This window comes from Macrosteles quadrilineatus, unplaced genomic scaffold (genome assembly GCF_028750875.1).
Source record: "Macrosteles quadrilineatus isolate MER2022 unplaced genomic scaffold, UCM_ALF_1.0 Scaffold_1__1_contigs__length_201487025, whole genome shotgun sequence".
In the NCBI taxonomy this organism is placed as follows: Eukaryota; Metazoa; Arthropoda; class Insecta; order Hemiptera; family Cicadellidae; genus Macrosteles; species Macrosteles quadrilineatus.
Genome location: NW_026542594.1, coordinates 186,987,234 through 186,998,160, shown reverse-complemented (window position 1 = coordinate 186,998,160; position 10,927 = coordinate 186,987,234). Strand labels below are relative to the sequence as shown.

Below are 10,927 nucleotides of genomic sequence, written 5' to 3'. Positions count from 1 at the left end.
GTTAAGATATGGATATATTTTAATCAAACTTGGCATTTTTTTGTTATTTTATACCAAGCTATTAATATTTTACTATAATACCCCCGCTGCAGCAAACCTATGCCGACTAAGCGAATTTCCAGTTGCCTGAATTGGTCAAAATCAAAAGTCAAAATTGGTCAAAATGTTTAAACTGAATCCAGGTAGACCGGGACTGGAGTGAACTTGTTCTGAGTTCCCTGACGCACTTCCGAGTGCCGAGTGCCGACTGAGTCCGCTCCAATTCCTATCCAAGTTTCCCAAATTCCCATCCCATTCTACTAATCTCATTCCTGTTCCTGTTTTGTTCTTCGCTATCGTTTTCGGTGACTTTACTATCGCTATCGCTTCCCTCGCTCCCTAGTCCAGTCCCAGTTCCCAGTTCCCAGTCCCTGCCTGCTCCTCTTCTCTTCTCATCGCGCGCTTCGGAGTAATATTATTTTATAATAATTGGCAATTGCATATTGGTCACGAATTAATTTTCTCACGTTGTTATTTTATAGAATGGATAGTTAGTTAAGCAAGTAAGTGATTTTTTTGTAGTAATTTTGTTTTAGCCCTATCGAGAATAAAACTAGGTAAGTTAGGTAGGCATACCCTAGGTTTAATGAATTTGTTTACAATGTCGGCCATGTCAACTTGCAGGCTACTGTACTTGTTAATTTCGGCTCAGTTTGTTTAATAAGGATGAATTGAAACACGTAGTACCTACGCTAAGTTATTTCATCAAATAAGCTCTATAGAATACCCCCACTAAGCATATCACCACTTTTCCTAACAGATAAATTTATGTAGGATCTTTTTAAACACAGGTTTACTTTTTTAGGCCTAGGCTTGGGGGTATAACTTTTAGAGTAAAGCTCCAGTTATAACTTAATTGCAGATACTTCGGTCTTTAAACTTAGGCCTAAGTACAGAATCTGTGAATCAAGTGACGAACAAAAAGCATACCTAAGTTTAACTTAGGTAAATCATTGACGTCGTTAAACCTAGGCTAGGCCTGGTAAACTCTGTAAGTTAGTGCAACAGACCCGAGCAATAGCATAGGTTTGGATGGTGCACATTTTAATAAACTTAGGCGGCAATCATTCCGTGGATCTAGCCTAGGCCTAGGCCTAACTTTCAATTGGTTAACCCTCCGAGTGTTAAGCGTCACGTAATCGACGCACAACACACCCGCCGTGGTGTTATGCGTCGCTTTGGCGACCCACAAACATCGTTTACGGCGAAGGCTCTGGGACTGACTGAATCAGATTGAACTGGATCGAGATTGGTATTGTTGTTTTCGGCATATTCTGAGCTTTCTCCTGATGTCTGTTTCTAGACGCTAGATTCATTTTAGTTCCGAAAATATTGTAGCAGACAGCTGACGTGCGTATTTCTAAACAACTTGATTAACCTCGCACCGATGACTGATGTGTTTTATTACGTTTATCATGGTTTTAGTGTTAAAAATCACAAGATATACGTGTTGCATTATAAGAAGATTTAAGTGATTTTGAAGGGCTGGTTGATGATCCTGAAGAAGTAGGTAAAGTGATATTGATGTAAATTATCAGCCAGATTCCTACATAGCTATGGTTAGGCTATGCATTCTTAGCTAAGTTTGCTGGAAAACCCAGAAGCTAAGATCAAAACTGTTAAGTTGAAGATCAATAACCTTAGGTTATGTTACCTACGTAAATTATAAAAAAGTTGAAAAGTCGAAGAGCAGTGAAGCTTGCTCTGATGCCAGATGCTTATTGCCTTAATACCGTATTTTAATCTTTTATCCAGAAGGGGATTGATGGCGTCAGACTCTCAAATTCAAAAATTTCATAGGAAACATTTAAACGCACTGACATAAATAGCTTCGGTACAAAACATTAGAACAGTGGCATGTGTGTGGTCAAAAAATTCTTTTTGTCAGTAGTTTAGCATTGACTGAACACAGAAATAGTAGGCTCTTGGACTTGAGTAGAGGGGCCATCTTCTTTAAGCAAAGCTTACGCCCAAACTGTTTGATTGGCTCTGAGTCTTAAATCCTTATTGAGCTGAGACTTGTTGCTCACAAACTAATTCTTGGCTTCACCCAGCAATCTCCTTCCCTATTGTCAGCAGGGTAGTGTCATCATCTGTATATGAAAGTGAGTGGCCCTGAAGATCTAAATTGTTGACAAGGATGACAAAGAGTTGGGGACCAAGCTCACAGACCCTTGAGGAATCCCATACTATAAATTAAGCGAGCACCTTCAACCTCCACCACCTGCTTTCTGTTTCTCAGATACAACTGCAAGATGTTAAGAGCAGTACCAGGGATACCATGACGTTTGAGTTTACCGACAAGTAGCCTATCTCGTGAGAAATGCAGTCAAAGGCTTTGTTTAGATTGCACAGCAGATTCATGCATAGAAATATACTGTTTGAATAAAGGATTTTTTTGTTTGATTTGAATCAACAAAAAATCCACTAGACTCTAAAGATTTTTCAAACTCAATAATTCACTGTGTCTTCCTAATTGGCTTTAAAACGATTCATCACAAAAAATGTAGGTACTTATAAAGAGACCTGCTAAATTAAAAATAGCCTATATGTTTTAAAGAATTACCTATTAAGTTTTTTTTTTTTTAATTTACACCTTCCTACATAAAATGTATTTAGACTAGATCAGATATAAGCTTTATTTGTGTTTCAGGATGAGTGAAGAGGATAAAATTGTTCGGGTACCTGGAGAAACTTTATCAATCAAGGTTTCTTCGGAGGAAGAGGCATATAGGAAAAAATATTTACCAGGTATGATTTAGCCTAGGTCCAATTTTAAAAGTAAAAAAAATGTAATACTCCCATTGTAATTGGTTTACTTTGAACCAATCAAGAGTAGGCTCATGTAGGCCTATAGTGATAGACAAAAATATAAGTTTCAAAGTTAAAAATGACTTAAAATTTCTGAAAGAATCACATTGCTTCGAAGGGTGGTGATGTATACTTTAATCAATATTTATAATTTTTTTTCAGATCCCAAGAAACTAACAGATGAAAAACTAGTGTGCACAGTATGTTCCATCTCACTTGCACAGAATATTCACAAAGGAAAGGACCTTTATATCCATCGAGCTTTACAAGTTCTCGTGTGTGAGGTAAGTGTTAAATATAATTTAAATGCAATTCTTTAAAATTACCAGGTACTTCAATTTATTTTATTTAATTTATGATTTAATTAATGATTTAATTTATATGACTGGCAGTCTATAGTTAAAAACAATGCAAAAAATTATGAGCCGTGGGAAAGTTTAAATAGATGTTCACTACATAGCTGATAGCAAACATCCTTGGATTTCTTTTTATGCAAACTTATTTTTGTACTTTTACTGCTTGTTTCTCACCCCCAACTCACCTACATCTTTCTAGATACAATTTAAAATTGTTCTATGACATAAACACTACAACTTTCTTTAATGACTTTTATGCCGCTGAGACCACCTTGTAGGCCCTACTAATAAAATATATATGAGCAATAACCCTAACCCAACTCACTAGGTTACCAGGTGGGAATTCCGGGTTTTGGGTCCACGGGAAAGACCTTCAACGTGGTTAATCAACGGGAAAATAGGGTAATTAGATGGGTGTAAAGGTAATTGGTAGTTTGCCAGAAGAATGGGAAATTCCTAAGAAATAAGGGATACATCCCCAAATTAGGGACATTTAGTCAATACCAACCTAAACATGGGTTCTTATGGTCCCTGTGTGTCACTTGGTTTGTTAGAGCGTTGCTATTGTTCTGTAGTGATATGCTGATGTGGAACACTAGGAAGTAGTGATGTAAAATACCAGGGAATTTAAAACGCGGGGTAAATACCCTGGGTATTTTACCCGGGTAAATACACAAAATCCATAAATACCCGGGTATATTGGGTATTTATGAAATCGATTGAAATTCATTTATACATACCCCTAATTATGTCATTGTTATCATTACATGATAAATTAGGACAGTCCTACACCTTTTACAGTAACTTGACGCTTTGCTAGTACAGTACCTTTTATTTAATGATTTAGCACTTTTTAAAATAATACATAAAGTTTCTAAATAAGCATGGGGTTTCGTGTCTTAAATCGAGTAACATCAGTTAAATATAACTTACTAAAAAATAGTATATTTTTTAGTATACTATGACTTTTTAACACCTCGTCAGAGAAATAGTGAACCTAAACCTACTTCTACTGTTATTAAATTATGATAGGCTAGTTAAAATTTGTATTGTATAAATGGATTGGAAGGCTAGACAGACCTAAGGCCTGATTGACATAGGCAGAATACTAAAAGTAATTAAACTTTTTTGTGTTACCTTTTAGTTGGAAACAACAATATATTTGGATAAACCTACTAAAATATGTATCTCCTGTTATTTTGTCTAACTTAATATAATTTTGAAAGATTTATTGTGCTATAGATTCAAATGTTTTGTATCACAAGTTTATGAAATTAGTTTTTTTTTTTATTTCGATACCATTGATACCAACAAAAGACCTAGACAACAAATATTATTAAATCCTACCATCTTACAGATTAAATTTTAATTATTTTCTTAAGTTGTTTACACATTGGCCACTACTAGGTTAAATTTTCCTGTCTTTCTAAATAATAATTATTACTTTGCAAATTATTTTTCTTCACTTTCAATAAAATAAATTCATCTATCTATCATAGAAATTACAAAATCATAAGTAGCTGCATATCAAATACCAGTGCAACCATGCGACCAGGGTATTTATGCTCATTATGCTTTATTCTCAGACCTGGGTATTTATGGTGATTATACCCAGAAGTAAAATGCTAAAAGTGACCATATGAAAGTGTTTTTTTGAAGTTAGATAGGGTTTTAGATTAGGAAGGTTAGTGTGGGTTATAGTTAACTGGGCTTTTTGTTTATGTTACACTCATACAATTCTCCAGCCATTGAAATATTCTGTTAAAAACAAGGCAATTAAAAAATACAAGCATTTTAAAAATTGTAACCTCATATAATGTAATGGAATTTGAAAATATTATGGCATTAGGTTAGGTTTGGTTGGTGTAGGACAGTTTCATTTTTATCAGATCGATTTTTGAAATAATACAGCAAGTTTGGTTAGGTTTGGTTCGCTTAGAAATTAGAATAGTTTCATTTTATTATCAATACACTATTTCTGCTCAATGTTGAACAGTTCCTTGAAAAGCTACATGGTGAAAACTAAAGCACAATACATTACTATTAAAAATCGGGAAATGGTGGGATAGACAGTGGGTGTTTGGGGTAATTAAGGGGTATTCCAGGGGTTTTCTTTTTTGTAATTCGACTTCTTGTTGGATGCTTTCAAGGTCTCTTTGTCTAGAACCTTTTCCTTCTTGGACATGATCGGTCGCGCAATAATTGTGGACGCAGCGCATGCGTCGCGCAACAAACACAGGCACCACAATTCTCACACTCGAGTGTGAGAATTGTGGTGCCTGTGTTTGTTTTACCGAATGTGTGCTAAAGTCCCATTACGCTGGAGTCAATGATGATGTCTACACGGCCGTGGAAGATTTTCGGGAAAACCGGGAGAACCGGGAAATAACCTTGAATTTGAAGGGACCTGGAAAAAACCGGGAAAAAGCCGGGATTTTTGGACCAATTCCGGGATTTTTATTTTAGCCCCGGTAGAAGATTGTAGTCGTAAAATACGTCTTGCCGCGATTGCGGGCGACGACGATGACGTTTTCGTGACCGCGGGAGACGACGATGACGTTTCAGTGATCGCGGGATACGACAATGACATCTACACGTCCGCGGAAAATGTTCATGATTTGCCGCGATTGCGGACGACAACGATGACGTTTCCGTGACCGCAGGAGACGACGATGACGTTTCCGTGACCGCGGGAGACGACGATGACGTTTCCGTGACCGTGGGAGACGACGATGACGTTTCCGTGATCGCGGGATATGACAATGACATCTACACGTCCGCGGGAAATGTTCATGATTTGCCGCGATTGCGGACGACAACGATGACGTTTCCGTGACCGCGGGAGACGACGATGATGTTTACATGGCTGCGGTAAATATTCATGATTTTACCGCGATCGGGTACTTCGACGATTACGTTTCCCTAACCGCTGGAGTCAATGATGATGTCTACACGGCCGTGGAAGATTTTCATGATTTGCCGTGACCGCGAAAGATGACGATGATGATTTCTACACGGCCGCGTGAAATGCTCATGATTTTGCCTCGATAGCGGCCGACGATGATGACGTTTCCGTGACCGCGGGAGACGACGATGACGTTTCCGTGACCGCGGGAGACGACGATGACGTTTCCGTGACTGCGGGAGACGACGATGACGTTTCCGTGACCGCGGGAGACGACGATGACGTTTCCGTGACTGCGGGAGACGACGATGACGTTTACGTGACCGCGGTATCAACAATGATGTATACACTGCCGCGGGAAATATTCATGATTTTGCCGAGATCGCGGACGACGACAATGACGTTTCCGTGACCGCGGGAGACGACGATGATTATGTCTACACGGCCGCTATGATTTTGCCGAGATCGTGGACGACGACAATGACGTTTCCGTGACCGCGGGAGACGACGATGATTATGTCTACACGGCCGCTATGATTTTGCCGAGATCGTGGACGACGGCGATGACGTTTCCATAACTGCGGGAGGCAATGATGATGTCTACACGGCCGCGAAGATTTTCGTGATTTGCCGTGACCGCGAAAGACGACGATGATGATTTCTACACGGCCGCGTGATATGCTCATGATTTTGCCGTGATTGCGGTCGACGACGATGACGTTTCCGTGACCGCGGGAAACGACGATGATGTTTCCGTGACCGCGAGATCAACAATGAGGTTTACACTGCCACGGGAAATATTCATTATTTTGCCGAGATCGTGGACGTCGACGATGACGTTTCCGTGAACGCGGGAGACGATGATGATGTCTACACGGCCGCAGGAAATATTCATGATTTTGCCGAGATTGCGGACGACGATGAATATGACGTTTCCGTGACTGCGGGAGGCTATGATTATGTCTACACGGCCGCAGATGTTTATTATTTAGCCGCGATCGCGGACGACGACGATGACGTTTACGTGACCGCGATATCAACGATGATGTTTACACTGCCGCGGGAAATATTCATGATTTGGCCGAGATCGTGGACGACAACGATGACGTTCCCGTGACCGCGGGAGTCAATGATGGTGTCTACATGGCCTCGGAACATTTTCGTTTTTTTTCCGTGATCGCGGTCGATGACGATGACGTTTACGTGACCGCGGGAGTCAATGATGATGTCCACACGGCCGAGGAAGATTTTCTTGATTTTGCCGCGATCGTGGATGACGATGATTACGTTTCCGTGATCGCGAGAGACGGCGATAATGTATACATACTGCGGGTGATGTCCAGGATTTTTTTATGATAACGTAAGACTGTGATGACGTTTACGTCACTGGGAAGCGACCACATGACCACAGGAAATATTCAGGATTTTGCCGCCGTTGATAATGTGTTCATAAAAAATGAAGATAATATTCAGGATTTTGCTGCTATCGAGATAGAAGATGTTTCCGTGGCCTTAAGTAATTATGATAATGAAAATGATTACTATAATAAGGATTATTACTTTTTCAACACTAGCTCACTGGACTTTGAAACAAATTTGATGTAAGTTTATATTGTATACTTAAGCTGCAAGTCTTAAATTGATTATAGTTTAAGTGGAACCAAACAAATACGCGGGAACCTGGAAAAACTTCGAAAAACCAGGAAAAAACCTGGAAAAAACCTGGAATTTCACTTTAATAAAATAGTATACACCCTGCATTAGGTCTCTTTATCATTCCTTGTGGCAAACAGGAACAGGAATTAATGAAAGATGTAGGAAAGTGTGTTCGTTGGACGAGAAATGTTTTGTTTTGTTGTCACTGAATCGCAATCCGTAAACCAAAGAAGGCACAGTACAGTGTTCATAATATCTGTGTGTGGTTTTGGTTATTTTTTAGACCGCAGTAAATTATATGTTGAGCAGATATTCTTGTTGTGAGTAGGCTTACTGTTATTGGTGTTGCACGATTTTATTACTGAACTCAATTTTCCTGGGGTGTGTTATTGTATAAAACTGGTGTATATTGAGGTTTTGGAGGAACTTTTCTTTGGTTAGGTTTTATTTGACATTTTTGGTAAATTGTTGGGATACTATTTCCCCCCCACTTATCCTCCAAATCTTCCATTCCATAAATTTTTTATAAATGCTACACTTCAGGGAGTGCATTTAGGTTGATTTGGCTGTTGTACATTGTTTATACCTCAATTCAGGAGCCAATATCAGCTTCTGCTGTAAGCAATTTTAAGTTTTTTCTTAATTAAATAATTTGAACCTATTACCCTAATTGCATACACATGCTGAAGTAAATTCAAATTCATAGCTGTCAATTATTTGACTGAACTTGTTTAATCTTGTGTTTGGTTGGGTAGGCCTAAAGAATTAAAGAGTAGGGCTATATTTGAAAGCGTGTTTTATTTGAGCAATTATAATATAGGTACCGGTATATAAAGTTAATTCAACTCGCAGCTTTAACAGTCAGTTAATCTGTTTCAATTTTCAATCCTCTCGTCGTATTATGTCCTATTCACATAGTTATTCGATTTTAATATTGTAGCCTAAAGCACAGAAAACATACTACTATAACCCAGAATGCCAACCGCATGGTAAAAAGCATTAAGTGTTTTGAGAGAGCTTTGCCTGTCAATCGTAGGCAGCGCCACCAGCGTTGCTATGCTTAGTGCATGGCAACGCTGGTGGCGCTGCCTACGATTGACAGGCAAAGCTCTCTCAAAACACTTAATGCTTTTTACCATGCGGTTGGCATTCTGGGTTATAGTAATATGTTTTCTGTGCCTAAAGTTAATATGAACTCAAAAAATAAAACAAAATAAATGTTGTAATTTCATTTTATAGTTGTGTTACTGTACTTAATTTTTTAGTGAGTGAAAAAGAAATTCAGTGAAAAATTAATTGTTCAAGACACAAACTATAGATCACATTGATTTGTTAAGGTAATCATGAAATTGCATGTTAAAAAGTGTTCAGTCAGTACCTAAACACAGCTTTAGTCAGATAGAACAACTGTTTCAGGCTTGTTACAATTTCTACGGTGATGGTTGTTTCTCCGCTGATGAGGACGGAGATGACAAGTATTGCAGATGGTGTGGTCAAGGTGGCACTCTCTATTTGTGTTCAAAGTGCAACTGCGGTTTCTGCCAGGTAACTATCTAAGAATTAGATACTCTACTAACCCATGGAGCGAGCTACTCCCTACAGTGACCCTCTAGCCTAGCCTGAAGTAATGTCAAAAACAATTTCAGGCTAGAGCCTAGCATCCTAGGCTTGTTACTTTACTTCTGATTTTATTCTGTTAAGTTTCTTCAGATTACCTATTACCATAGAATGATAGTGATATAGGCATGATGTAAAATCTAAAGACTGTTTATATGTCTGTTTCTTGTCTGTGTTTCAGTGCATACATACCGTAATCTATTTACTGCATATTTAATAACAAATATTGACATTTCAATGACATTTTAAAGCCTCGAATTTGGGAATTCAACTTTAAACTCAACTGATTTGTCAATTTGAGAACTCAAAGAGAAATTCTGTTTCAGAAATGCACGAAACAAAATTTAAAGGCGTCAGTTCTTGCCGAGTTGGAAAACGATGATTGGAAATGCTACATCTGCAATCCTCGGCCTCTCTTCGGCTGTAGAACGATTTGTTGGGGAGCCCAGCAACTCAACAAAATTGGAAAGTAAGGGAAATTTAACCATGTGATAATATTATTAATAATTAAGAATCCAAGATATTTAGTTTTTATAACTGAATTAGACTCCCTTTGGACCAACTGTAGCCAATCTTTTACTTTAAAATACTCTGTTAAACGAGCCACAGAATGTGTTATAGTCTAAAATTCTATTTCCTCTCGTACTGGTTGTTATTTTGATAGTTGATATGACCTAAAACAAAAGATGCTAAGTTTACAATTAGTTGTCATTTCAGTTGGTTGGTTTAAAGGTAAGTCTGTAATAGCGACGCCAAGTTGAGGGTAAGTTAATGTTGAGGGTATTTCAAAGGGTTAAATATGGGTAATTTATTCAATGGCAAGAAAATTTATCATGGCATGGTGTTTTATTTATCAATAACAGTGAGTAGTAGAACTTTATCCACAAGTTTACAAACTGCAGTAGGCCTACCTCATTACTTACAAGAGGACTTAACACATTCAATGCGTGTGACGAGTAATCGTGTCATCGCTGGTGCTGCCGAGTATACTTGTCAAAGCACTAGGGGTGTGCGAATAGTGATTTTCAACCTCGAGCCGAGCCGGGCCGAGCTTTTTAAAATATTTTCGAGCTTGAGCTTTTTCGAGCCGAGCTTTTCCTAGCGTCACCTTATAATAATAATAATAATAATAATAATAAATCTTTATTGTCGTTTGGTAATATAAACATTACAATAGACAAGGTCAACATGTTTTGTTACATGTGTTAAATAAAATATTAAATATTCTACAGAAAATGTTAAAATAAAGTTAAAAGAATCTTAAAAGGATAAAGCATCAGTAATAATAAAAACTTTAAAATTAACAGGGAAAAGACCATAACAAGAACAAAGAATCATCAAGACAGCTTGGCTCACATTTAAGCGTTAAAAAATCTTCATTCTGCAAAAACTCATCAACTGAATAAAAAGCACGACTTGTAAGCCAATCTGATAATTTTGACCTATACAAATTAATACTTTCCTGATTTCTAAAATGTATTGGAAGTTTATTAAATAGTTTTATTTGCAAATATTTATAACTTTTGATTAATTTTGATAGCCT

General features: G+C 37.9%; 1 protein-coding gene across 3 annotated transcripts; it reads left to right on the top strand.

Annotated features, from left to right (window-relative positions):
• Window positions 1-270: 270 nt before the first annotated feature.
• Window positions 271-9,882, top strand: LOC128983576 (transcriptional regulator ATRX-like). 3 transcript variants are annotated; one of them, XM_054402907.1, is made up of 5 exons: window positions 271-538; window positions 2,693-2,790; window positions 3,013-3,134; window positions 9,184-9,312; window positions 9,711-9,882. In XM_054402907.1, the coding sequence occupies exons 2-5, from the start codon at window positions 2,694-2,696 to the stop codon at window positions 9,855-9,857; spliced, it is 495 nt and encodes a 164-aa protein (XP_054258882.1). In that variant the 5' UTR covers window positions 271-538; window position 2,693; the 3' UTR covers window positions 9,858-9,882. The 3 variants fall into 3 exon arrangements, with proteins under 3 accessions (XP_054258882.1, XP_054258881.1, XP_054258883.1); XM_054402906.1 differs by having other exon boundaries at window positions 271-542; XM_054402908.1 differs by having other exon boundaries at window positions 271-596.
• The last annotated feature ends 1,045 nt before the right edge of the window (window positions 9,883-10,927 follow it).

Bases quoted from the DNA above. Each gene is read 5' to 3' on its own strand.
- LOC128983576 (XM_054402907.1), top strand. From the start codon at position 2,694: ATGAGTGAAGAGGATAAAATTGTTCGGGTACCTGGAGAAACTTTATCA. The intron at 3,135-9,183 runs GTAAGTGTTAAA...CAACTGTTTCAG, and splicing joins TACAAGTTCTCGTGTGTGAG to GCTTGTTACAATTTCTACGG. The intron at 9,313-9,710 runs GTAACTATCTAA...ATTCTGTTTCAG, and splicing joins GCAACTGCGGTTTCTGCCAG to AAATGCACGAAACAAAATTT.